The sequence below is a fragment of the Salvia miltiorrhiza genome, chromosome 8 (assembly GCF_028751815.1).
Source record: "Salvia miltiorrhiza cultivar Shanhuang (shh) chromosome 8, IMPLAD_Smil_shh, whole genome shotgun sequence".
NCBI classification, from domain to species: domain Eukaryota; kingdom Viridiplantae; phylum Streptophyta; class Magnoliopsida; order Lamiales; family Lamiaceae; genus Salvia; species Salvia miltiorrhiza.
The window spans coordinates 11,776,386-11,803,330 of NC_080394.1; the positions used below are offsets into that span (position 1 = coordinate 11,776,386).

At 37.5% G+C, this 26,945-nt stretch overlaps 4 protein-coding genes across 5 annotated transcripts; 3 read left to right on the plus strand and 1 right to left on the minus strand.

The window, feature by feature from the left end:
* Positions 1-5,023: 5,023 nt before the first annotated feature.
* On the plus strand, positions 5,024-8,258 carry LOC131001010 (triosephosphate isomerase, chloroplastic-like). The gene is made up of 9 exons (XM_057927172.1): positions 5,024-5,269; positions 5,457-5,483; positions 5,569-5,638; positions 5,730-5,853; positions 6,122-6,206; positions 6,306-6,438; positions 6,507-6,680; positions 6,873-6,955; positions 7,199-8,258. The coding sequence occupies exons 1-9, from the start codon at positions 5,108-5,110 to the stop codon at positions 7,253-7,255; spliced, it is 915 nt and encodes a 304-aa protein (XP_057783155.1). The 5' UTR covers positions 5,024-5,107; the 3' UTR covers positions 7,256-8,258.
* Positions 8,259-10,731: 2,473 nt separating this feature from the next.
* Positions 10,732-14,275, plus strand: LOC131001011 (probable alkaline/neutral invertase B). 2 transcript variants are annotated; one of them, XM_057927173.1, is made up of 5 exons: positions 10,732-11,030; positions 11,405-11,900; positions 12,626-13,057; positions 13,133-13,691; positions 13,773-14,275. In XM_057927173.1, the coding sequence occupies exons 2-5, from the start codon at positions 11,457-11,459 to the stop codon at positions 14,066-14,068; spliced, it is 1,731 nt and encodes a 576-aa protein (XP_057783156.1). In that variant the 5' UTR covers positions 10,732-11,030; positions 11,405-11,456; the 3' UTR covers positions 14,069-14,275. The 2 variants fall into 2 exon arrangements, with proteins under 2 accessions (XP_057783156.1, XP_057783157.1); XM_057927174.1 differs by lacking the exon at positions 10,732-11,030 and adding an exon at positions 11,033-11,223.
* A 1,592-nt stretch (positions 14,276-15,867) lies between these two features.
* LOC131001012 (uncharacterized) lies at positions 15,868-19,207 on the plus strand. Its single transcript, XM_057927175.1, has 6 exons — positions 15,868-16,321; positions 16,986-17,185; positions 18,017-18,157; positions 18,261-18,341; positions 18,747-18,871; positions 18,954-19,207. The coding sequence occupies exons 1-6, from the start codon at positions 16,099-16,101 to the stop codon at positions 19,000-19,002; spliced, it is 819 nt and encodes a 272-aa protein (XP_057783158.1). The 5' UTR covers positions 15,868-16,098; the 3' UTR covers positions 19,003-19,207.
* Positions 19,208-19,402: 195 nt separating this feature from the next.
* Positions 19,403-26,210, minus strand: LOC131001013 (5'-methylthioadenosine nucleosidase-like). Its single transcript, XM_057927176.1, has 8 exons — positions 25,825-26,210; positions 25,651-25,714; positions 25,050-25,141; positions 24,607-24,713; positions 21,405-21,479; positions 20,496-20,570; positions 19,961-20,053; positions 19,403-19,728 (listed from the first exon to the last, which is right to left on the minus strand). The coding sequence occupies exons 1-8, from the start codon at positions 25,913-25,915 to the stop codon at positions 19,531-19,533; spliced, it is 795 nt and encodes a 264-aa protein (XP_057783159.1). The 5' UTR covers positions 25,916-26,210; the 3' UTR covers positions 19,403-19,530.
* Positions 26,211-26,945: the final 735 nt, after the last annotated feature.

Consider the following 26,945-nt stretch of genomic DNA (forward strand, 5'->3'; position numbering starts at 1 on the left):
AATTCATCAACTAAAATATAAAATCCAACAAAGAACAATGTCTATAATTGCTCGACAGTAGAAATAGAACCCTCTTCATTGAACTCTTCTTCTTCATCTTCAAGACAAGTCCAAAAGCTTCCATTCTTTCCTTGACCTATGAAATAAGCAATTATTTACATTAGATATATGAAATAAAAGATTAATTATAATTATAAATTTACATACCTTCAATTTTTATTTGGGCCTATTTTCAAATATAATATGCTAGCCCATAACCTTAAAATATATATTCAAGGCCCATATTTTATGAATTTTTTTTGTGGATATTTGACGGGTAATTGACGGATAATTAGCGGGTATTTTTGGCGGGTAAACGGGTTTCGCGGGTATGGATAGTAAGTATCCAAACCCATACCCACGAACTAAATGGATAGTGAATTGCACCCACGAAACTATCCGTGGATATCAAATGGTATCCAAACCCTACCCTAATGGGTGCGGGTTTTCGCGGATACCCGCTACCCGCGGGTAGATTGCCATCCCTACTTGTGTGGTCCACCTTTAGGACTATAAACCGTACTTTATAGTGTATACTTTATGATCAATTAGAAATATTGCAACTAGAAACTATATAAAAATCAATTCGATAGTATATTATATAAAATATGCTAGTTAATACTATATATTATGAACAACCAACTATATAAATGTTTAAAATCTAAACTACAAATTATAAACAAATTGGTTTATAACAAATTGAATCGGGGATTCACACATTCAAGTTGGTTTATAACAAATTGAATCGGAGATTCACAAATACATGTGTTAGTTTATAACAAATCGAATCGGGGATTCACTAAATCAAGTTAGTTTATTACAAATCGAATCAAGACTTCCACTAATTGTGGTTGGATTCAGGAATCTAAAAATCCATTTTCCTCTAAACACAGTCAAGATTATGAACTCCAAATCGTCTTTTCACGTTTTGGTTCTCTAATCGGACTTCCACTAATCGTGGCTGGATTGAGGAATCTCCAATCCATTCCCCACTAATCACAGTCAAGATTATGAACTCCAAATCGCCATGTCACGCCGGAGTTTGCTAATCGAACTTCCACTAATCGTGGCTGGATTTGGGAATCTCCAATCCATTCCCCTCTAATCACTTTATAAAATATACTAGCATTTGCACTCGTGCAACGCACGAAAAATATTTTTAATATTTTATTATATATAAAATTGATATTAATTTGATTATTATATAAAAATTCTATATTAAAAATACTAATAATTTAAGATAAATATATTTTAGTTTAATATAAAAATAATAAATAATAATTCATATTAATAAAAATTGAAATTGTTAAAAAAGAAAACAATATAAGTTAAAAGATAATTGAAAAATAAAAATTTATTCAAAAAAAAAAACGAGGAGAGAGGAGAGAGAATTTTATTAATTTTTAATCTTTAAATAAATATAATTTTTATATTTTAAATCCAATATTTAAATAACATATATCAAATTAAAGCTCTTGTCATGATCTTTAATTTGATATGCATATCAAATATTTTATAATTAGTCCAATTTCACAATTTTAAAAAAGAAATAAAATAGAAAAATAAGAAGTTAAAGAAAATGAAAAAAAAAAGATGTATAGCTTATAAATAAACCTTCAATTTTATTATAACTACAAAATTGTCACTCAGTTTTGAAATTGATTTGTAAATCAATTTGAAATTGAAAACTCCATTTTTAATATAGTATAGATATCTCATATGTATTATATCAAATATTGCTTGTTAAATACTTGATTTAGTTTTTAAAAGATATACACATTACAAATACTTTATACATTCATTTTCTTTTTCAATTATATACTATATATAATATATTCATTATATATATTACACTTTATAAAATATATAATTTATAGGTATATATATAACACTTTATAAAATATATAATTTATAGGTATAAATTCCCACCCTAATATTAAATATATACTTAGTACATACAGTGTTCGGTTGCCTGAGATTAAATTATCCCGAGATTACCCGAGATTGAATTGGGCGAGATTATTTTTGTCATAGGGGGTAGGCTAAGACTCAATCACCATGACTAATCCTACGTGGCATAATCTCGAGATTAAGTCTTGAACTATATCTACTCAACCGAACATAATATTACATAACTAATCCTATCCTATCCCGGGTGTTCGGTTTATAGGATAAGATAGGATTAGTTATGTAATATTATGTTCGGTTGAGTAGATATAAACTTTACAAAATACATCCTTTATAAAATATACAATGAGGGCCCGTTTGGTACGCGGTATGGGATAAGGTGGGATATATTTGACTGGGATGTCTTTGACTATACATTATATTAATATCATGTTTGGTAAAAAGTATTAAAATATCTGTAAAATATAATATGTTGTTTGGTATGATGTATTAAGATTATATATAGTTAATAATAGTTATAATTAAGATTTGTATTACATATACCACCTCCGTAGGTGGTATACAGAATCCTTCAAATCAGTATAAAAATTTCGGGCTTTTAATTTATAAAGGGTCGTCTGTTTCGTATTACTTTTTACCAAACAAAATATTAGAGTGTATTTTATAATGTATACAAACTTTGAGAATTGTAAAAAAATGATCTAAATAACTTTTTTATAATTAACTAGCTAGCTTAATTATTTTAATTAATGATAGTGACAATTATTCATGAGTGACATATTTTTTTTACTTTTAAATTATATTTAGTAATCAAAACGAATTCATTTTTAAAAAATTTAAAATAAAAAAAAATTCATTTTTTTATAACAATATATTTCATGTGAAAAAATAAAATGAGCCAAAGTTTGTGTTATATATTTTTTTAATTTTCAACTTTCGTGAGAAAAATTAAAATGAGTTAAAATTATATTTTTTTTGACAACTTTTAAAGTTCATGGGATAACTAAAATGGACCAAAAGTTCGTGTATTTAGACGCAATTAACCCTAATATTACACTTGATTTTTCTATCACATGCATATCTATCTGCGTTTGAAATATAAATAAGTTATTATAGCACTGGTCCTGCTTTGTGAGAATTTTATCAAAAAAAATTATTTTCTTGTCATCTTTTTGAAATATTTTAATTGTAAATTATTATATCGAGTCTAAATTAATTGAGTACCATTAACTTCGAACTCATTAATACCATTTCATTCAAATTTTATTGCATTGATAAAATTTTAAATAACTACTTAAATTTAAATTGTCACGAAAGGCTTAAAAAACAAACTATGTATAATTAAATTTCATAATTAATAGGATTAGTTAATAATTAGAAAATATTCTAAATCTGATGTAAGTATAATTAAATTATTAGAAATATAAGAGAATAATTATTATAGATATACGTGTGTACATTAACACTATATATATTAACATAAAGATAGTTTAGTATTAATAATATTTTATTAAAAAAACAGATTCAAAATACTCTCTCTCCTCTCCTCTCTCTCCTGCAACTCTCTCTCTTCTGTAAATATTTCTCTCGTCTTCTGCCCCCCAATCCCTACCAGCACCAGAACCAGAGAACCGCCAATTCCTCCGCCACCGGTCTTCCTTCCCCCACAACCGCCGTCTCCGGTCTTCCTCCACCAACAACAGTCGTCGGTCTTTCTTGGAGAACCAGAAAATCAAAAAATCGAATACCAGCAAAATCAAAAATCAAAAATCGAGACCGGTCTTCATCCGCCGCCAGTTTTCCTCCACCAACAACATTCGTCGGTCTTTATTCGAGAACCAGCAAAATCAAAAATCGAAAAATTGAATACCAATATTCTCAGCCATCGGAGAGGCAAGTCGCCGCAACCACGGCCGCCTCGGATTTCAAGCCCCAAGCCTCCTGAACCCTAGATCTGCAACCTCCCCACAACCGCCGCCGCCTCCAATTTCAAGCCCCAATTCCAGAAGCGACCGCGCTGAGAAGGGATGAAGAGAGAGTCAGGCGAAGGGAGGCGGCGCCGACGTCTAAGCGCCGGCCTCGCCGGAGTTCAGAGAGAGAGCCGACGAATTTTTGGAGAAGGAGATAATTTTTTCTTCTGTGTTTTGAGAATACAGAGAGATAATTTAATATTTTATACAGTATAAATGAAGAACTATAAAACCGTAACTACAAAACAATAAAAATGGGTTTCATAGGCTGGGTTATTTTAAATCTGAACCGGATTGAAAGGGGGTGGTTCATGGGTTTTTTTTCACTTTAAAGACACGCCACGTGGCGACATCTGAGCGGAGATCCTCACTAGGGGTATCCTAGCATAGACTTTACCGTGTCGTTCGGTATCTTTTCCTTTGGTGGTCCCAAACTACAACATAGCAATTAACGACTATCGGTTACGGTTTGGTCGCGGCTCACTTACCGCAACGGCGCGTGCTATTCTTTTTGCTAAATGACACTCCTGAATTATTATCATAAAACGAAACCTCACCTTTTACAAGGTGACACTTGAATTTCAACTTTCTTGTTAAATTTACGTAAATATTTCTTATTTTTCACCAAAATTATAATTTAGTATTACTTTTATTTGATTATTTAAAAATACAGTTTTTTCTTATTTGAAAATTATTTTTTATATTTTAAACATTATTCACATTTAATATTTACAAAAAAATCTAATTATTTTACACATTAAATTTGGTGGGTTTCTTCCCCATTTAATTTTGATGATCACTTTCTTCATCTTACATATATTTACAAAAAAAGGTTTTATTCATTTTTATAAAAGTTTTGTGCGCGTCTACTGCCCGCGCAAACCCCTTCCCCCATCGCCTCGGGTCACCGATAATTACCGGGGATGCACCGCCGCGGTGCTCCACAAAAACCGCATCGACTCGGTCCTTATCCCCTGCGCTGTGGATGCTCTTAATAGTTTAGAAGAAATTTGTGACTTGACCCATAGTTTAGGAAATAGTATTTACCTTTTTTTTTAACGAGAGGCATGGGTATTGGGGTTTACACGCTCCTCCAGTGCGCGTGGGGCAACGAGAAAGGTGAAGCGGCTATGACGGTTTAAAAAATGATCCCTCGACACTGCCTCAACGCAGACAGCAGAATCTAAACAATGGCGGTCGTGTCCACCTCAGTCACCGGCCAGTTCTCATTCCTCAAGCAGCACGACTTCAATTCAACCCCGCTGTTATTTAACGCCGTCGCCTCTCATCTCCGTCGCGCCTCTTCCAAGAAAGGCTGCCGCGGCGTCGCCACGATGGCAGGCTCCGGCAAGGTTATTTTTCGCTTCTTCTCATTCAATGAGGGTTGATTGGAATCGTGATTTCGAGTTGAAAATTTAGCACTTGTAAATATACATTTAGAGCTTAAATTTTTATATATGTTTTTTGTTGAAAGCGATTGTTGTTCCTGGACGCAGCAGTAGATCTCCTCTGATTATTGTGTTTCCTGTTTGGTTGCAGTTCTTCGTCGGCGGAAATTGGAAATGTGTAAGTATAGATTGATAGTTTGCTAGTTAGATTGATTCCTGCGTCTTGGTTTGGCATTTCATCTTTGTCTCACAATTTTACTTAGAATGGGAGTAAAGACTCCATAAGCAAGCTTGTATCTGAGTTAAACAGTGCAGCACTGGAGCCTGATGTTGGTGAGTTGGTTGTTGCTGCTGCTAATATTATTTGATTTTAATGGCATGTTGTAGTTGAGGTTCTTTCATCTCTGATCATTATTCATTACAGATGTTGTTGTCGCACCTCCTTTTATCTACATCGACCAAGTCAGCAACTCATTATCTCATCGCCTAGAGATAGCGGCTCAGAATTGTTGGACCGGAAAAGGTGGTGCTTTTACCGGAGAGATTAGGTGTGTAATTTTTGTATCATTTTATTGTTCAGCATCTGCTTTTATTGGAACATATGAAGATTTTTCCCTGCATTTAACTCAATTACAATTTACAGACGTCATGTTCAATATGATACTTCTTTTCTAATTTTGTGTAGTAGAGTTTGTTGAGTATGTCAACCATACATGGTCTCTGTGTTTCTTTCATGCAATTTGTGAGGCTTCTTTGTAATATGATCAAGATAAATATGACTCGGAATGAAGATTACCTTTCATGTGTCGTACATAGTGTGGAACAACTGAAAGACCTCGGTTGCAAGTGGGTAGTTCTGGGGCATTCGGAGCGGAGACATGTAATTGGTGAAGATGATCAAGTAAGAGGACACTAACGATCTTCATTTTTCATGAGATATTTGACAAAAAGGAAATAAAAGAAAATATATGTTCATCATGCTTGAAACTATTTTCATTAGTTCATTGGGAAGAAGGCTGCATATGCCTTGAGCGAGGGTCTAGGAGTAATAGCCTGCATCGGGGAGTTATTGGAAGAACGAGAAGCTGGAAAAACGTTTGATGTTTGCTTTCAGCAGCTAAAAGCTTTTTCAGGCAAGTTCACGCGCACGAATCCTGTCCTCGTGCAATTGTTTGTTTGAACTTTTGAACTATTTGTGCAGATACTGTTCCAAGTTGGGATAAAATTGTTATTGCATATGAGCCTGTATGGGCTATTGGGACTGGTAAAGTGGCGTCGCCAGAGCAGGCTCAGGAAGTTCATGCAGCTGTTCGGGATTGGCTAAGTAAGAATGTCTCAGCTGAAGTTGCTTCCAAAATAAGAATAATTTATGGTGGTATGTATTTTTCACAGATAATTTAACTATTTGTTACCATTCTTTTTATCTGCATAATCACACAAATGATACAGAAGAAAGTGGCATTCTCATAAGCCATTTTTCGGAGTTAAGAACTCTGTTATAAGAGATATAATGCCTGCCACTTTGCTATTGTTGGTAATTTCTGAAAGTTCTTAATTTCCTATGCAGGTTCGGTCAATGGAGGCAATTGTGCTGAACTTGCAAAGCAAGATGATATTGATGGATTTCTTGTGGGCGGTGCTTCGCTTAAGGTACTATATATGATGGCTCCATATAGTCGATTAATTTCTTTTCCTACTCACCTTAAGTAACAGAGAGGTAGATTCTTTGAGTTCAAAATTAAGGTAAAAATGGAAAACACCTTAGCAATGTTGGTCATGCTGCAACTTCATAGTTTCTTGCCACTTTGTTGAGTTGGGGTTGCTTTCATCGGTGTTGATTGTGCTGTGTATGATTTGATCATATGTTGATACTGATGCCTTTTGTGCTCGTAGGGTCCCGAGTTTGCCACCATCATCAACTCAGTAACATCCAAGAAGGTCGCTGCATGATTTTGTATCAGCAGCAGCAGATCAAATGCGTCGTGCCTAATTCCCTTTGGCCGTTTGGCGGTAGATTGCCTCTTCCCTTGTACTTGATATATATATATATATATATATATATATATATATATATATATATATCGGTCTTTGATTTATTTGTTTTGAATGTATGCATTCATATCTGCATAGTGAAGTAATAGTGTTGTATCAGATAACCGAAGGAGGCAGATGAATTTTGAAATTATTGAGTTTATTTGCCTAGTGTTTGGAAAGTTTTTCCATATTATATTTGTAACTTGTGGGTGAAGAATCAGTGGAATTAGATACTGGAATCCATATTGAGTACATTGTAATTCAACAATAAAGCAGATATGCTAAAGTCGCCTTGGTTGTAAAGCAACTCTTGCCTTTCTTTCCTCTCCTATATACATGTGTGATTGAAGCAGAGCACAAGACAGAGAGAAGAAATGGATTGGGTTCGTACGAGGAAACGAGTGGAAACAAGGCAAGCCTTGTCGTCCATCTCTGCTCCTCCTCTTCCTCTGCTCGCAGTTTTCGCCATTGTCATCTTCTTGTTATCTCTCTCCCACTACGCGGCTTACAGGGAGCTCATGCATTTTGCTATGTTCAATTTCAAGATTTTACTGTTTGTGGCTCCTCTTTTGCTCCTATTTTTGTTGCGTTCGAGCCTGCATAGCAGCGTCCGGTGGATCCATTTCAGGTGGGGCGTGGTGCTCCTGCTGGTGGTGCTGCTCCTGCTGCTGTCTTACCAGTCTTCGCTTCACTCTAGATGGTTTCCTTTTGGGAGTTCTGATTAGATTCAACCCCAAAATCAATATTTCAATAGCATATTAATAATTTTGTTGGTATTTGTAAGTGTAAATGTTAAATATGTCATTGAATATGAGTTTGAATTTGGATCTTGGCTTGTGTAAAAATGTAATATTGTAAAAGATAGTAGTATTTCTTTTTCCTTTTTAATAGTTGGAAACTCTACCATTCTTTATCTTCAGTAATTTTTTATTGTTACTGACGAATTTAGGAAGGCGGTTGAGATATTTCACGAAACTGATGTGGCCGAGATGAGCATTTACTCCATCCGTCCCATATATATAGGCTGATTAAGATTTTCACAAAGATTAAGAAAAATCATTGGAAATGAAAATATATAAGTAAACTTGCTAATATGCCCATATTTATTATTCAATGATAAATTAAAGTTAGAGTAAATTAAAGAAATAAATAGGGATACAATAGTAAATAAATAAATAAAGTATTACTTTTTATAGAAATAGGTCTATATAAATGGGACATCCGAAAAAGAAAAACAAGCCTATATATATATATATATGTATATGGAACGGAGGGAGTATTTATTAATTAGACAACTGCGGACGTAATTCTAAGTTTGGTAAAATACAAATCTATGTATTAAGTACTACTATGCCTGAGTATGGGCTCAAAAAGAAAGATGCGATTTCTCTGCTTAAAACTTACTATTATATTTGGAAATTAATTTTACTATATTATCCTTATTAGATATTAAATTACTTAAATATTTTTTTTGAAACGTTAAAATACTAAAATATTGCTGTACTACTATTGGATATCGTATCTTTACTAACTAATAATGAAACATTATATTTTCTATACAGGTGATCGATACATTTGTGCACCGCACACTATCCAATATTGTATCATATGTTTCTAGACAGATAAAATAATACTATAAGCTAATATGGTATCTATTCCTTTCAACTGTAAGGAGGGATCTCTTCCTTTCAATTATCTCGGTATCAAGGTTGGGGGACGGATGAATAGCAGTGTGGAATGGAGTTGCGTGGTGGAAAAAGTGTTGAGGAAAATCAGAGGTTGGAAGAAGAAATCTCTTTCTTTGGCAGGGCGCATCGTTCTTGTGAAGTCGGTCCTTCAAGCCATCCCAGTGTTTCAATTGTCTTTTTCCTTCATTCCTAAATCGGTAATTCACGACCTCAACTCCGTTTTTGGAAAATTTTTGTGGGGGGGAAGTGGCGTGTCTAGGTCTATTGCTTGGTTCAAATGGAAAGACATGTGTGTCGACAAGCTTCAAGGGGGATTGGGCTTTCGAAACATTGAATGGTTTAACAAGGTCTTGGTGTTTAAATGGGTGTGGAGGTACTTGGTCGAGAGGGAGGCGTTGTGGGTCAGGGTGATTAAATCCTTGTACGGGGATTTGTCAAGAGGGGAGGGGGGGAGTGGAGGGTGGAGAAAAGGGGCGGGATGAAGGGATGGTGGTCGAAAATTGTTGGGAGGGTGGGGAGGGAGGAAGAAAAGTGGTTTAGTGGCAATATTCAAAGGATTATGGGGAATGGTAGAGAGGTTAGTTTTTGGGGTGAGACGTGGGTGGGGAACAGCAACCTCAAAATCCTCTTCCCTAGACTTTTTAATCTTAGCCTCTTTAAAGATGGTAATGTGGAGGAGGCTGGGAAATGGACGAAGGAAGGGTGGGTGTGGGATCTCAAGTGGCGAAGGGAGCTGAGGGAGAGGGAGAAAGAGATGGAGGAAAATTTGCGGTCAGTCATTGGGGCGCTTTCTCCTTGCCCAGACCTCAAGGACGGCTGGCGCTGGAAGGACGCAGCGGGGGGAAAATTCTCAACTAAAGCGGCCTATGAGGAGTGCGCAAAGGCGGAAGGTGATCATTTTGGGAGACACATTGAAGCTAGCGCACAACTGTGGACGGCACCGGCCCCTAACAAAGCCAGAGTGACAGCTTGGAGAAGCATTTGTAACAGGCTGCCAACATGCGAAAACCTTCTCAAAAGGAATGTCCTCATCCCAGCCGAAGAACAGTGGTGCAATGCGTGTGTGTGGAGGGAGGAAACAACTGAACATTCTTTTCTCCATTGTCCGAAAGTCGACCGCGTGTGGGACAAAATCAATCAATGGATCGGAATGAAAACGGCTAAACCACAAAAAGTCGAACATCATTTCATGTCTTTCATTGGAGGAGGAAGAGGTAAGAGAAACAAGAACTTCCTTAAAGCTCTTTGGATCGGGACTGTTTGGCTGATCTGGAAGTATAGGAATGAGAGTAGGTTTGAGAACAAGAATTGGGAGGTGTCCAATCTTGTTAATGAGGTCAAAGGGAGGCTTTGGAGCTGGAACAAAATCTTCCATGTGGTCGATTCCAATGTTCCTTTTACCTTGTGGTGCTCTAACGAGTACGCACCACTTGTATGATGTTTTTGGTACTCCTGGTACCGCCCCAGTTTTTTAATAGATTTTTAATTGATCAAAAAAAAAAAATGGTATCTATTAATTGGATTAAAAAAAGTTACTATACTATAAAGCGTTTGATTATTTTTATAATTTAGAAACAATTTGCTTGATTTATATACTTGTAATGAAAATTATGTATAATAGTAAATGTGAATAAGAGGGCGTTTGTTGACCTAACACGAAGCTGATGCATAGAATTGTAGTTGGGGTTTTGGCCTTTGTGTGACCTGACCCAATGCCACAGTGAACACGTGTGTAAGCTGACACAATGGCATTATTGCTGCCAACCCTGCAATTTCACTCCTTACTTTGCAATTTTCCCACACGGTAGAAACAAACCAACAAAAAATATCTCACCCTTTTTCCATTAATCCTTCACGTTAATCGTATGAGCTGCGTTGTGTAGTTGTGTGCTCTCTCTATCTGTCTCTCTTCTCGATGCATGTCTACATGCGCTTGATTGACAACATGTATTGACTTCATTTCAGAATACAGCCACTCACCACCGCAATCCTTTTTTTTTCAGGTGACAAAATTCGTTCCCTTTTATTTGTAACGTCGAATAAGTTCGTGCAAGTGTAGGTGTAGCTAATGCGTTTCGATTATTTACTATTTGGTTTTACTGATTTCATTGGATTTTCGTGACATCAATTGTTTCCACTTCTTTAATTGGTTGAGATTAGGAGGCCGCCATTTCGATAATTACGAGTTCTTTCAAGGTTGATGGGAATTTAGGTTTACTAGAAATCAGCGACCAACTATCCATTGTCAATATGCTACATGTTACTTGTTTATGATTTTATATTCTTATGCGTTTCTGTTCCTTTTTTTTAACACTCTCTGAATGTGTGTGTGGTTCAATTACTGTTGGCTTATACAACCGAATCTTGAAAAATGCAGATAACTGATAACTCATTCTCGAGTAGAATTGGTAGTTTGAGGGTTGCCAAGAATGACCACTCCAAATGTGGAAGTGCTGCAAAATGGTAGTAGTGTTAATAACGGTGATTTGATTAACAATGGGCATGAATTAGATGAATATGATTTCTCAAGGTTTGAGGATCGTCCAAGGGTTTTGAATCTGGAGAGGCAGAGATCATGTGATGAGAGGTCGCTTAATGATTTGCCCGTGGGGTTCTCTCCTCATCCATCTCTAAGAGCAGATAACTACTGTCGAGCTTTTGATAATCCCGATAGCCTGTATTCACCTGGCAGAAGGTCTGGTTGCAATACTCCCTTGTCACATTTTGGCTATGGGATGATGACATCTGATCCACACCCCATGATAGCCGAGGCATGGGATGATTTGAGGAGAGCATTGGTTTACTTTCGTGGTCAGCCTGTGGGCACCATTGCTGCATTGGATAGCTCTGATGAAAAACTCAACTACGATCAGGTGAAGTGCCCCAAAATTATCTACTACTTGTTGAATATGTTGTTTTCTCTATCAGCATTTCATTTTATCTGGTGGATGATTCGTGGTAGTGCATACAATTGCATGATTTACTTTGTTGTTAGATCGTGTATTCATAGCCATAGGTGCTAGAGTTGAGGGAGTTAAAGGTGAGAATGAACATTTTTTTAAGCAACTGTTCTATCCTGGAGGTTTTGATAGGGTTATATCTTAAGAGTTGCATTGTAAAATGCAAACAGCATTTTTTACTCTAGAATACCATCTCAGATTTTACACATAATAAAGATCAAGAATCTATGGCAAATAGACTTAGATGATTTCATTAAGATGCAAATAGATTATAACTTTGAATAGTGGACAAAGTTCTGGTTAAGTTGCTTGCTAAGTTCAATGACCTTCCGATGCACAACTTTTTGGGGGGTGGTGGGCCATAAGGCGATGAGGGGGTTACAGGACGAAGGATGATGAAAGAAGAGGGCATAAGGGATAGGGATGGAGTAAGCAATGAGGGCGAGAATTCATAGTGCGACATGGTATGTATCTTTTAGCAAACCTCTACACCTTACATATCTGTCTGCATCATTTGCCCTGTTTCAGATACTTGTAATGCCCCATACTGTTTTTGCAATGCTTGGAGTCTCAAATTCTTTTGGAAGCAATAACTGTCATGTGGTTCCTCATTCCTGAAGCATATAACCTGTGTGCAGGTATTTGTAAGGGATTTTGTTCCGAGTGCACTAGCTTTCTTAATGAATGGTGAACCTGAAGTCGTCAAAAATTTTCTTCTAAAGACTCTTCGCCTTCAAGGGTGGGAGAAGAAAATTGATCGGTTCCAGTTGGGTGAAGGTGTTATGCCGGCTAGTTTCAAAGTACTGCACGATCCAATCAGGAATACGGAGACATTGATGGCAGATTTTGGTGAGAGTGCAATAGGAAGGGTGGCTCCAGTTGATTCTGGCTTTTGGTGGATCATACTACTACGAGCATACACGAAATCCACTGGAGATACGTCCTTGGCAGATAAGCCCGAATGCCAGAAGGGCATACGCCTCATACTGAGTTTATGCCTCTCAGAAGGATTCGACACCTTCCCAACTCTCCTCTGTGCTGATGGATGCTCGATGATTGATCGTAGGATGGTGAGCATGATTTTATCTCTTAAAACTCCTCTTCATCTTGCCACCTTATTCTGTTTTTCTCTGACAAAATGCTAGGGTGTTTATGGGTATCCGATTGAGATACAAGCGCTGTTCTTCATGGCTCTAAGATGCGCAATGCTCTTGCTGAAGCACGACGGGCCAGGGAAGGAGCTTATAGAGCGAATAGTGAAGCGGTTGCATGCCTTGAGCTACCACATGAGGAACTACTTCTGGCTGGACTTGAAGCAGCTCAACGACATATATAGGTACAAAACAGAGGAGTACTCCCACACAGCGGTGAACAAGTTTAATGTGATGCCTGATTCTCTGCCCGATTGGGTTATGGATTTCATGCCGTTACATGGAGGCTACTTCATAGGGAATATAGGGCCTTCGCATATGGATTTCCGTTGGTTTTGCTTGGGAAACTGCATCGCGATCCTCTCATCCTTAGCAACACAAGAGCAGTCATCTGCAATCATGGATCTCATCGAGTCAAGATGGGAGGAGTTGGTGGGAGATATGCCTCTCAAAGTTTGCTACCCTGCTATCGAGAATCACGAATGGCGGATTGTGACCGGATGCGATCCCAAAAACACGAGATGGAGCTACCACAATGGTGGATCATGGCCAGGTTGAAACCTTTTTTCCCATTTAGGTCAACTTCAATGTTTTCTTTTTTCTTGAGTGGTATAAGAAATGATGTGTCTGGCAGTGCTGTTGTGGCTGCTGACTGCGGCGTGCATCAAGACGGGGCGTCCGCAGATTGCTAGGCGAGCCATTGAGCTAGCTGAGACGAGGCTGTCGAAAGATGGTTGGCCAGAGTACTACGATGGAAAGCTGGGGCGCTACATTGGGAAGCAAGCGCGGAAGCACCAGACGTGGTCGGTGGCGGGCTATTTGGTTGCGAAAATGCTGCTTGAAGATCCTTCGCATTTAGGTATGATCGCCATCGAGGAAGATAAGCATCTCAAACCTGTGTTGAGACGATCCTCGTCGTGGACTGCTTGATCATGTATGATCAAAACCTACAAATATCTAATCTTTGGTTGCAGTTTTGGTTTTAGGTAAGGCTAAATCAATCTTGGAATTTTAAATCTTGATCTATCTCAAACTTGCTAGTTTTTTGTTCATCTTGAATTTGGATAACTGTACGTGGAGTTGAAATACGTGAGGATATCTTGGATCGAATTTAGTATTAAAGTAAAATTTGAGCAATGCAAGTTACCTTTTATTTTATGATAAGCAATTGAAATGACTAACTAACTACAGGAGGTTTTATATAATGAGATGAGATTTGGAAGATATGTAGAGAATGTAAACATATAGTGTAAGCGTCCCATGAGAGTATGCTTATTTTTCTTTTTAATTCATTCATCACACAAGAGTATCTCTTATCATCTTCTTTTTCAACATTTTTTTACAATTTTTATTAATATGATCCACCATTATTTCTACTCCACTGATAAAAATGGATTCCTTTCTTCATTTACAATACACCACATAATATTTATTAAAACTAATGTAGAACAAGCTAAACATACACTTGTGGAATAAAGGCTATCTTATTCTACTATTATCACTATGCTATGCACAATGCATTAGAACGTGTGTATACCAAATTTAATTTAATACTCCCTTCTTTCATGAAAGAACTCCCTAGAAGGGAGTGACATGGGTAATAAATACTTCATTCGTCCATAAAAGAACTTCTTAATAGGGAGTCACACGAGTTTTAAGATAAGGTTGTTGACTGTATTGAAAGTGAAGAAAATATTATTGAGAGTGGTGAAAATATGTTGTATATTGAGATTGGTGAAAAGTAAAGGTAATATGGATATTAATAAGTGGTGGGTATAATCTAAAAATAAGTAGGAATTTTTCTTTTTAGATGTCCAAAAAAAAAGAAGTAGAAAGTTTTTTCATTGACGGATGGAGTAATAGTGCTTTTATTTACCCTCATATGTTGAGCCATCATTGGTGTTTGCTTTACTGAGGGTTCTTGTTCTTCATATTAATGATATTTTGCCATTTTCAGAAAAAAGAAAAGAAATAGGCATGTTTTCGTAAGAAAAGAAAAGAAAAAAGAAACTTGTACTCCATATAGGAACATTTATTAGTATGTCCTCCCTATATGCGATGCAGAAATTTTGGGGGCATGTTAAGTCATAATGAAATTTATTGATTTATTATTGTTAAGAATAAGAAGAACGGATATTTAGTTTTTTTCTGCATTTGCTCCATGAAGGGTCGTTCTTTTGTTGATTTGGATGTTCTCGTACGAATTTTTCTTCCGTAATCCGTAGATATTTCAATGTAGAAAAACTGCAAATACATATAGATTAATGTTTATTTAGTAGAATAAACACTCTTATTATGTATTGAATCTTTAAGTTTTTATTTTTGTTCTAATAACTTTTATGTATTTAATATACTAAAAAAATGAATATAGAAAAAGGTGTGAAATAAAATATTGGGACCTTAATACGATAAAAGTAAAATTTCGAAGGTTCATTACAATAAAGAGAACTAATAGACCAAAAAGTTAACAAAAATATGCATTTTGCTTTTTAATTGCACAAAACGTATACTGTAATATATACTTTCGTTTTTTCCCTGTTTGAGAATCTAGTTGCATTGATCTAAGATCAATTATCATGAACTTTTATTTGTATTGTTAGAGTTAAAATATACTAAAAAAAATACGAAAAAATAGAGGAGCTTAATTTGGAAACAAAGTAAAAAAAAATGAAATGTAAGAAAATGTGGTATGAAAAGAGAAGAGAAATGAGAAAAGAAAGGTTTGACGTGTTTTGACTCGTAATATATATTTAGTCATTCCATCAAACACTCATTTTCTCCAAACAATTTCTTCCTCTCCATTTACCCTTTCTCTCTCTCTTTCTCTCCGGGAAAATTTTCTCTCCCCTAAAAAATTTTCCCTCAATTTTCCTTTCATTCAGACAGAAAACTCTGAATTATAAATCTAAATAAAACTATATATAGATAGATTTTTGAATTTGTAGGTTTTCTGTAAAAATATGAAAGCACCGAGGAGACCGATCCAAGCGGCGGCGACATGGCTACGACGGCAGCCGCCGAAGGTGAAGGCGTTTCTGGCCGTGATTAGCGGCATGGCGGCGCTTGTTCTCCTCCGTGCAATTGTCCACGATCATGATAATCTGTTTGTGGCAGCAGAGGCTGTTCATTCGATCGGAATTGCTGTTCTGATTTACAAGTTGATGAAGGAGAAGACCTGTGCGGGTATGCTGATTGTTTTGATATTAATTTCCTTAACTATCTTTTGTTTGCAATTGGTTGTGATAGAGTTTGGATCTTTTGGAACTATGAATTTAGGGATGAAGAAGTTTGGAGCTAGGGAGAGGAAATAAATAAGTTTTTCGTTTGATATTTGTTTTTCTGGTGTTGAAAGAACGGGTTTTTTCTTGAGAAAATGTATTTTGTGGTTAATTGCATATTTAGTTGAGCCATTGCATTTGGTTATTTTTGCTGTTATGTGTTTAGTTGTTCGCTGAGGGATGAAGAAGCTAGGATTTGTTTTGGGGGAGATCTCTTGATTGCTGGGAGATTGAGAGCATAAGAGGGGTCAATAGTTTTATTTTGCACAACTTTTTCGTCGTTCTTATGAAATGTAGTTATGCTGTTCTGGATTGAATTATCTTTCAGATTTGTCTGTCTTTGGGGTTGAAAGATTCAATTTTTATATGATTTTATGAACTCGGACAAAAAGGAAGCTGTATGTGTGTTCGTTAAAAAAGTTTTGAGTAAGAAATACGGTTTGTTATATCAACTAGTGTATTCGTTAAAAATTCTAGATATCTAGTGAGTCAAGCAGATGCCCGATGTTTTACTGTGTCTTACTTTGTTCTGTTTAAATGTTAGGTGCTGACTTTGTTGCTGTATGCAGGGCTTTCGCTGAAGTCTCAGGAGCTAACAGCTATCTTTTTGGCTGTTAGATTGTATTGCAGTTTTGTCATGGAGTACGACATACACACTTTGCTTGACTTGGCTACGCTGGGTACGACCTTGTGGGTTGTTTATATGATTCGATTTAAGTTGAGATCGAGTTATATGGAGGATAAAGACAACATTGCACTGTACTATGTGGTGAGTCTTCCTTTCAAAGTGGCTGTTTTCTTTTTCTTGGGGATTTTGTTCTGGCGTTATGGTGAGGAAAAGCATTCCACATTGCCAGAAAGTCCATGACATATAATGTCTGTGACTGGTTTCCCATACGCCAATCATGAAAGAGAAAAACTGAATGAACTCCAAACGAATGAAATCATTGTTAAAAGTGCCTTTCAGATTTCTTGAAACATGTATGTTTGTTGCATCTCGAGTTGTCTGTGAGTGTAGGTCCTTATGAGCTGTGTGCTACTCTTCTTATCTTGTTTTGTTTTGTTTTGTTTTCTTTTCTGTTTTTCTTGGTCGTGTTAATGTGTAGTTAGGTGCCATTTTTTTGTCAATTTAGTGCTTTTCATGAGGCTCAGCTTCCAGTTACTCTAAAGGTGGTTCTAGGCTCATCATATGCCTGTTGTTCTACATTGAGTCTATCTGTCAATATCAACTTGTTTCCGGCCTCAGGTTTGTTTTTGCATATTCTGAGAGTTGCCTTCCCCGTAGACTGTCCTTTCACTTTTTTCTGCTTACTTGTTATGGTGCTGTAGTTCACTACCTTGTTGCTACCCTAACTCTGAGGTTTGATTTTTTGTTAAATAGAGTCCTTTTAGTAGCTCAAAGCATGGTGCTTCTGTTGATCCCTTACCTCTAAATGTTTACCAACTTATAGTGTAGTAATGGTGTAACTGATCGTAGAAAGCAAATATATTTTTCATTGAATTCCATAAGAATTTATCTATTTCTACTTCTAATCAGTTTCTTATGCTTTTGGAGTTTCCTTTAGCCTTTGCATTCAAATCTAACAAAATGTGTCTGTAGCTTGTCCCTTGTGCTGTTATAGCCTTAATAGTTCACCCATCGACATCACATCACGTCGTCAATAGGATTGCCTGGGCTTTCTGTGTTTACCTGGAAGCTGTTTCTGTCCTACCTCAGCTGCGTGTTATGCAGAACACAAAGGTAAGATTGTACTTAAGATGAAGAAATACCAATACACATGTAATGTAATCATGGAAGGATGTTTTTTGCACCTTATAATGATATTTTTAATGTCTTGGTGCAGATTGTTGAACCTTTTACAGCTCATTATGTATTTGCATTGGGAGTTGCTAGGTTTTTGAGCTGTGCCCACTGGGTTCTCCAGGTTTGATGCATGAACTATTCAGTGAAATTCTTTATACCATTTATTTTTATTTGGGCAACATAAAGTAAAATTGTTCTGATATCCATTATGTGATCATCGATCTGTTAATATCTTTCTGAGAGAGTTCGGGATGATAGTCCAAATAAGCTTAACGAGGAGTCACATACTATACTATAGTAATATGGTACGCTTGTCAGAACAATATGCATAGAAGTTGATCTAAGAATTGATCGATATCAAGGGAAGGTGGTTAATGTCATTTGGTTTAGTTTTATCATTTGGATCTTGTTCAGAAGTTGAAGCATTAAATACTTCTCTTTACCTCAGCTCAAAAGATAACAGCCAGTCCCAAAATGACATAAGATATGCAGCAAGATAACCTTTTGCCTGTGTTGTTGGGTCTAGGTTTTGGACACTCGTGGTCATCTTCTCGTGGCATTGGGTTACGGACTCTGGCCTTCGATGGTTCTAATATCCGAAATTGTTCAGACCTTCATCCTGGCCGACTTTTGCTATTACTATGTGAAAAGGTCTACACAACTTTCTACACTACACTTAAATTTGTATTGATTCACCGAATTGTTAAAACTAATCTTGGCTTTCTTCCTGCAGTGTGTTCGGGGGACAGCTCGTGTTGCGCCTTCCTTCTGGAGTGGTGTAAATGTATGGGGCTGTATAAGATTATTTTCTTTGTTTTCTTTTCTTTTCTTTTTGGTCTAGATGGCTCTGTTTTTGGCCAGCAGTTCTTAGAGCATAGGAATCTTGTCGGTCAAAAACTTGGCAGTCATTATGAATTTGGATGTTTAAATTAGTCTGAAATCGCCACAATCATATTTGGTTTACTGCAACAGTACCAATTTGATTTCTGTCTGAGTTTTGATGATCAGAATGCCTATTTCCCCTGCGATTTTTGGCATTTGGTTTTGATTACACCTTAACTGTGGATGTATGAAATTCAGAAGAGGATTTTAGTTTTCAGAAGCAGGTTTGATATGTTAAAACACGAATACCATATTGCTTGTATAGAGTCTGATTTTGCTAGCAGCAGTAATGGAGATTGGTGAGCAAAAACAACCTCACGTCTCTTCGTAAATATAATCAAAGTACTGAAATAATGGAACAATGACAAACATAAGTTTGGTGTATTAGTGGTTTATTCTTAAATGATATGGCCCCAAAATAAGAAGGATCACAGTTCTGAGCAGCTCTTTCCATTGATAAAATCAACTACTTTGGTCGCTGCCAGATCCAGCGCAATGGCGACTGCGTTCAAATTTTGCAGAAACTCCTCAGCGGTTGGCTTGTCGCCGTCAACAACATCCGTCACAGCTTTCAAAAATATTACGGGCACGTTCAAGAGATGTGCCACGTAAGCAATAGCTGCTCCCTGGTACACAGTTGGATCAAACAAAGTTACGATTTGCTGGGTGAACTAATCTAGTTAAAACACACAGTACGATATATGATTTCGTTTTGGGTCTTTGACAGCGGACGATGTTCTCTGCATATATTGTTCCGTTAAGCTTAGGGCATATTGCCTAGCGCCAACGTTTATAGTATTAATTTCTTCAGGCAAATATAGTTGAACAAATAGCAAAGCTTGAGAACCGAAAAATTACCTCCATGTCTTTGACAGTTGCATCATTTGCAAGAATTGCTGCTTCATCCTGCGGGCACATATCTAAAGAATCGCCAGTAGATAATTTTCCAACCTATATCATCCCCAAAGGTTCCAAATTTCACTACTATGAACAACACATTACTTGCATGATATAAAGCCACATGTCCTTAATATATCTCATTTCTCATAGTTGCTAGCTGGAAAAATTTGTGTAACAAATAGTTTTATCAACAATATGTGAGCATATTAACTTTCCACCAATATGCATGCAAGAAGATCCATAATGATAATACATAGTGCAACTGCTCAAGCACGATTTAAGGATTTTGAGCATTTACCTATTATGTAAGTTAATACTTCATACAGATCAAATAATCAATAACGACATAATTCGTTGTAGTTGAAGAAGATACTAAAACATGCATTTTATTATATCTCCAAGAAACTAATAGGTTTCTTATCTGAATTGATTGGAAGGAAAACATCCATCACTCTAATTCATCTCCTACAAAAGATTTTGAAGGAGCAGTTACCTTTAAGTTCAGCTCCTTCGCGAGATTAGGTGTGGATAAGGTTTTACGAGAGCCAACACCAAATAGGTCAAATACCTGTGTATCAGAACAAATAACATGAAGATATATTATGAAAGCAGTGACTCCATAGTTTTATAAGAAGACTCAATTGAGTGTCGTCAACGTAGTAGAGTAATTTAGAAATCAGAAAGTCTGCTAAATTATGCTAATTCAAGAAGTTTAAACTGCAATGCAGCCCAATTAGTGAACAATATGGGAAATAAACAAAAAGCCCGTTTGTGTCAATTGTACAGAAGCAACTAGAGGTACTAAATTCTACAAAAGGCAGACATGACTTTCTGGTTAGTTGATTATTGCTTTGCAATCTGCATAGGTTCTACACCTGGAAGCAATTAGAGGCGTCGAATTCAAATATTAGGGAGAACACTCTCATCATATCACAAGATTTTAGATGCCATCCCAATTGCACTAATTGTACCACAAATGTCTAGCTTTTGGAGTCATGGAAGACTAAAAAACATTTTTACATTCAAAGCATAGTAAAATGTTGTAGAATACTTAAGAGGTTTCAATGGTACTATAACAATGCCTTAATACCATTACCCTAGAACTGTTGACATTGAATCCCATTAGTTAGGTTGGGCAAGCTTCTGTATAGTTGAAAAAGATATCTGACCAGAAGCACCATGAAGTTCATGAAATTGTGAAGATGAAGCAGTCTGGTATCAGCATCACAACCCACATACGTATAGAGAGCATAAAAGCATTCTATAAGCAGCAAATAAGTTATTCAGATTTATAATTAGTTGCCAGATACCATAACTGATCAAAATTAATTTTTGCTGATACACAATATACACTGTTCACATATAGATGTGAATTTTAAAGAAAAAGAAAACAGGAACTTACAGGGATAGGAATTCTTCTGTCGTGAAAGGCAACATCTGATGCAAGAAATACATCGCCTATTGAAGCACCTTTTGCCTAAAATTATAAAATTCAACAAAATACTATGTCAAAATTGTCATTTATGCTATGGCAAAAGGAAAGGAGTTTGCTTATCAAGCTTATCAAGATAGTTACACAACAAACTATAGGTGCTCAAAGACTAGTTTAAGTTGACGACAAAGCACAACTCTGTTGGTAAGACGCTTCCCTTCCAACTAGTAGGTGAGGTTCGAGTCATCTAGTGTGTGTATCAGTGTGAGTGTGGGTGTGTGAGTTGTATCTCTAAAAAAAGACCAGTCTAAGTTTGTGAAGTACTCAAAATACGCAGGGTTGGGAGAAAGTATATGATAGCAAGCAGCGTCCTTGGCAGCGGAACGCGTGCAGTGGCTCGTTATTAATTATTTTTGGAGTCTTGGTTTTATCTTTATTTTATTTGTTAATTTTATTATTCAATTATTTGAGTCAAGCCCTATGTGTGCATGGGCTTTAGAGATTAGAGTTTTATTAATTATAGTTGCATAATAGCTAGTTCCAATTTTGGGATAATTGAAGTTAGGAATGGAAGTTTTCAGTAGGCCTCGGCGGAGGAGTTGTTTATTCAGTTTCATATTGTTATTCATTTATCAATCATCTTTACTCTATCAAAATGGTCAGACCTGCCGGATCCAAAACGATGGCGGTGAACACTAGAAGCACCGAACAACAATTGGAGGGATTAGAGAAGATGGTTTGAAAACTTGTCTGGCACTGTACAGGAGTTGCGAGTTTCCCAGCAACGGCAAAAGCACGAAAAGCTTCGGTGGACGCCAAGCATGCATCAATGGAAGCAAAACTTAATGCCTTGAGGATAAATTTACTGGTCGAAAGTCCAAATGATAACGAATCAGCAGAAAGCAGCCACGAGACACCACAATTGGAGGAACAAACCACGCACCTTCAGGTCTTCCAGAAGATGGACCTACCCAGTTTCGATGGATAAGATGCCTTGGCATGGTTGGTGCACGCGGAACAATACTTCCTTGTGCATGGAACATTGGTGGAAAAGCATTTCAACAAAGCTCTAACTGCTATGTTCAGGTAGGCGATGTCGTGGGTTCAACTGTTACTGCACCGCTGTCCTACACCAACGTGGTCTCGATTTTCACGGGAACTGCTAGTTCATTTCAGAGATAGGACCGCCATCAATGGATTTGAAGCTTTGAGTATGATAGGTCCTCGAAGGAATATATCAGCATTTGAAAACAGGATTTATCGACTTCCAGATCTTACTGATGAACAAATGCTGGGATGGTTCTTAGGTGGATTAAAAAGGCCGATTCAGATACAAATTCAACATCCTGATGTTACAAATTATGCGACGCGCCGACGGCCATCCAAATGGTTCAGCAAGTAGATCAAATGCAAGCCCCACAAACCTACTCAGCGCGACCTAATTTCGTTGCAAGCTCTGTAACCTGCCCTTATCTTTCCTCCATATTCCTCGCCCATGACCTCTCTCAACCACAGCAGACACTGGCTGCCTCCTCTTAGGCATCCTCTAGCCCGTGGAACCTCCACTGATTTCGCAACATGTCTGAGACTGAGGAAATTTATCAGAAACATTTGGCTGCTACCAACCCCATCAATGAAGGAAAAATGACAGAATTGTGTTTGGAGGGAACAAACGTGGACGTGGTGTTGTGAAGAAGTTAAACTGGACCATTGAACCCACTGCAAGCTTCTCAGTGGTTCTGGGGATGGAACTCGCATTCAAGCAAGTGAAGTCTGTATGAATGTATCCCTTCAGATAGATTCTGAAACTTTCTTTTTCTCCTGTTATATTTTTCCCCTTGACAACGTTGTCACGTGGCTGGCCACGTTGGGCGATGTGAAGGATAACTGAAAAAATCTAACCATGGAGTTTATGGTTGAGGGACGACAAAATTGACTCTAGGGGGATCCGATGCTCACACAAAAACTCTGCACACATTGAGAGATAAGAACATTTACATTGGAAGACGAATATTGGGTTATGTGGTCAATAGATAACAGCTTTTCTCGCTATAAGCACACCACAGACGGGGCTACGCCCAGGACGTGCAACTGATCATCACATTCTGTTGCAGCAAGGATCCCAACCAGTATCAGTATGACCATACTGCTACAACCATCTACGAAGGACAAGATGGAACATCTGGTAAGAGAGATGTTGTCAATAGGCATTATCCAGCCAAGCACGAGCCCATATTCTAGTCCAGTGCTTTTGTTGGTTCACAAGAAAGATGGATTGTGGCACTTTTGTGTGGATTATCGTGAGCTTAACAAGCTCGCTGTACCGGATAAATACCCTATTCCTAATTCCTGTAATTCAAGAGCTCCTAGATGAACTGCATGGAACGCAGGGGTTCAGTAAATTGGACCTTCAAGCAAGATATCACTAGATATGAGTAGCCCGTGAGGATGTGCCCACAACTGCTTTTCGCACCCATTCTGACCACTACAAGTTTTTGGTTATGCCCTTCGGGCTCCAGCCACATTTCAGAGCTTGATGATTGATATCTTTCGACCTTCTCTCTGAAGGAGGTGGAGTGGGCTGGATTCCAAGGAGGAGACTTGGATGGATTCAGCTGACAAGCGCGGGCAGTTTCCATTATTCAGCCTTGAGGACAAGGCTGTTTTCAGCGGTGGGGCAGTTGATAGCCAGCACAAGCAGCATCCTTGGAGGGTTTACAAAACAAGGCTGTTTTGACCGGTGAGGGGGTTGATAGCGAGCAGCGTCCTTGGAGGGTTTACGCACGCGGAACACATGCGGTGGCTGATTATTAATTAGTTTGAGTCTTGATCTTTATTTAAATCGTTAGCTTTATTATGCAATTAGTTGAGTCACGCCCAATGTACGCATGGGCTTTAGAGATTAGGGTTTTATTATTTATAGTTGCATAATAGCTAGTTTTGATGTTGTGTGGTAATTAAAGTCGGGAACGGTAGTTCTCCGTAGGCCTCTGTGGAGGAGTTATTTATTCAGTTTCATAGTGGTTTTCGTTTATCAATTATCTTTACTCTATCAATACACTAGGAGGGAACCACCCTGGCCGAACACAAGCTTGTTTAGACAATACAAAGACCACAATTATTAAGAATTTGGAGAAAGAAACAAGCAGGAGGTATGTTTTTTCCAGAATACCTTGAATCCTCCAGCAGTTCCTGCATTTATGATCAGGTCTGGCTGTAAAGCTTGAACAGAAGCATAAGCCAGAAGAGATGCCGACACTGTGCCCACACAATCAACCCCTAATAAAGATAAACCCACCTAATCAGTAGCTGAAAGTTAGAATTAGATCTATTTCATGCACAATATAATGTCTGGACACTGGACAGTATTATCTTTGGTGATTATATGCATGTTAGCCAAATCATAACATCCAAACGACAACGCATAATTCAAACATTCAACGTCCTAGTCCATGCCCTTTATACATCCAAGGCAGAGGCAAACATTATCAAGAAATGCGCCAATTAGATATGAAAGAACTCATGTACTTATAACATAGTGATGAGCATGCTCTAGTGTGCAGGACCAGAGTCAAGAAATGCACTAACGAGAAGAGGAGTGAAATGTCAGCATACCCAATGTTGCGTCTTTGCCTGGACACACAATATTGATGTGCAAATGTTTATATTTACCGCTGTACCTCACCCATGGAACCCCCTTTGGAAACCTGCATCATAACTTAAAGATGGTAAATGAGACAAATCCACACAAAATTCAAAGTGTACCAATATCTATACCAAACTAAACTTCAACTCTACCCTCACCTACCATACACCACAAAATGACATTGCCCTCCTCTCTAGCATCAAAGAAGTAGTTATAGACTTGTTATTGCTACTAAAAGTAAACAGTTCATGATTCCGGACCAAAGGAATATATGAGATAAAATAGGAATAAACAAGTAAAGCAAACCAGTCTAAATTGATAATAACATAACCGGCACCAAACGTAACATAATATGCATCACGGACTATACACAATTCTGGTTATAACAAAAAACAGTAAAATACTCTCTTTCCGGAAATTATAACATCTTAAATTCTGCAGCTCGCCGATCCTGTTCGTAAAAGCGTACAAGCTGATCCATCATCCCCAAATCAGCATCGCAGAATCTCCAGAATATTTCAAAAATAACAAATGAATAAAACAAAGAAAAGTAGAAGAACAAGAGCATACACAGAGTCAGGCTCCTCAGCAAGCTGAAACTTATTCACTAGCGGCAACGCTTCGGTTTGCATAGCTTTTCACAGGCACGCGCAGAGACAGAGAGAGATACAGCTCCAAAATCAGAACGAAATTTCTTTAAAATCAAAATCAAATAAGGTAAAACGAAACCAAAAAAGGAGATACCGATTATAAAGAGAATATTGGAGATTGGACGCTTATGAGTAGAGTCTTCGGCGAAATCGGCCGCCGCTTTGTCGTCGTGAGGTGGCGCCATCGATCGCAATCTCGCCGTCACTCTTCCACCTCACTACGAATTGGAATCGAAACTTTCCAGTTATCTCCGGTGCGGTGAAAATATCTAGAGTGATGTATCAAAGCGCCGCCACTAACGCGGCTGACATGGTAGATTTTTTTATTTTCCTTTTCTTTTTGGTGGTTTCAGCGGTTGTACGAGTTCAGCTGAAATTGGAATTAATTGGAGGAATTAACACTGGAGAAACTGAAAAATAGTGGGACCCATGGGGGTTTCTCGTGTGGATTCATGTCTTGGCCGCACAGCACGTTTGTGTGATTGACTTTAGGGGATTTACTAGCTTTTTTCTCATTTTTCCTTTTTTTATGGGTTAGAGCCTCCACAATGGTGGTGTCTTAGAGGGGTGTCTTAGGAGTGGGCCCCACCTAAGACACACCCCTCTCCAATGCATTGTGTCTTAGGTGGGTGCTTAGATCCTCATTTCCACAAAATTCATATTTCTACACTTTTATTTTTAAAATTCAAATTTCATTAAAATTAAAATTAAACATTACAATAATTTAAAGACATAATTTAAATACAATAAAAAAAATAAAAATTACACTAATTTTCTAGGACTCAATCGGACCAAAACGAGACCAAATGTGCTCCTTCAAGTCCAAAGTGAGGCGAGCATGCATCTCCGCGTCTCGCATGAACCTAAACGGTCCATTTTTAAAAAAAAACAAAAAAAAAACATAAATTTAAACGGTCATTTTTTTAAAAAATTAACGAATTTCGAATTTTTTTTTTTAAAAAAACGGCGCGTCCGCAGGACGCGCCACACACGCCTCCTCTTCAACCCGGCGCTAGGCTTCGCCTCGGCCTCGCATCTGGCCGGCACTCCAACGCTGCTCGCCTCCCAGCGCCTCGGGTCGATCCCTCCTTCGCAACAGCCGCTGGAGATGCTCTTATTGCCAATAAAATATTAAACTTTCATTCAATTTTGGCGTGATAATTATTAACCTTTTGATTTTATCTTATTTTACTATTAATTCAAATTTCGGCCAAA

Excerpts from the sequence above, each read along its gene's own strand:
- LOC131001010 (XM_057927172.1), top strand. The coding sequence starts at position 5,108 with ATGGCGGTCGTGTCCACCTCAGTCACCGGCCAGTTCTCATTCCTCAAG. Across the intron at positions 5,484-5,568 it reads TCGGCGGAAATTGGAAATGT|AATGGGAGTAAAGACTCCAT; the intron begins GTAAGTATAGAT and ends AATTTTACTTAG. Across the intron at positions 5,639-5,729 it reads AGCACTGGAGCCTGATGTTG|ATGTTGTTGTCGCACCTCCT; the intron begins GTGAGTTGGTTG and ends TATTCATTACAG.
- LOC131001011 (XM_057927173.1), top strand. The coding sequence starts at position 11,457 with ATGACCACTCCAAATGTGGAAGTGCTGCAAAATGGTAGTAGTGTTAAT. Across the intron at positions 13,058-13,132 it reads CGATGATTGATCGTAGGATG|GGTGTTTATGGGTATCCGAT; the intron begins GTGAGCATGATT and ends ACAAAATGCTAG. Across the intron at positions 13,692-13,772 it reads CAATGGTGGATCATGGCCAG|TGCTGTTGTGGCTGCTGACT; the intron begins GTTGAAACCTTT and ends TGTGTCTGGCAG.
- LOC131001012 (XM_057927175.1), top strand. The coding sequence starts at position 16,099 with ATGAAAGCACCGAGGAGACCGATCCAAGCGGCGGCGACATGGCTACGA. Across the intron at positions 16,322-16,985 it reads GAAGGAGAAGACCTGTGCGG|GGCTTTCGCTGAAGTCTCAG; the intron begins GTATGCTGATTG and ends TGCTGTATGCAG. Across the intron at positions 17,186-18,016 it reads ACATTGCACTGTACTATGTG|CTTGTCCCTTGTGCTGTTAT; the intron begins GTGAGTCTTCCT and ends ATGTGTCTGTAG.
- LOC131001013 (XM_057927176.1), bottom strand. The coding sequence starts at position 25,915 with ATGGCGCCACCTCACGACGACAAAGCGGCGGCCGATTTCGCCGAAGAC. Across the intron at positions 25,715-25,824 it reads CAATATTCTCTTTATAATCG|CTATGCAAACCGAAGCGTTG; the intron begins GTATCTCCTTTT and ends GCCTGTGAAAAG. Across the intron at positions 25,142-25,650 it reads GCTGAGGAGCCTGACTCTGT|GTTTCCAAAGGGGGTTCCAT; the intron begins GTATGCTCTTGT and ends GTTATGATGCAG.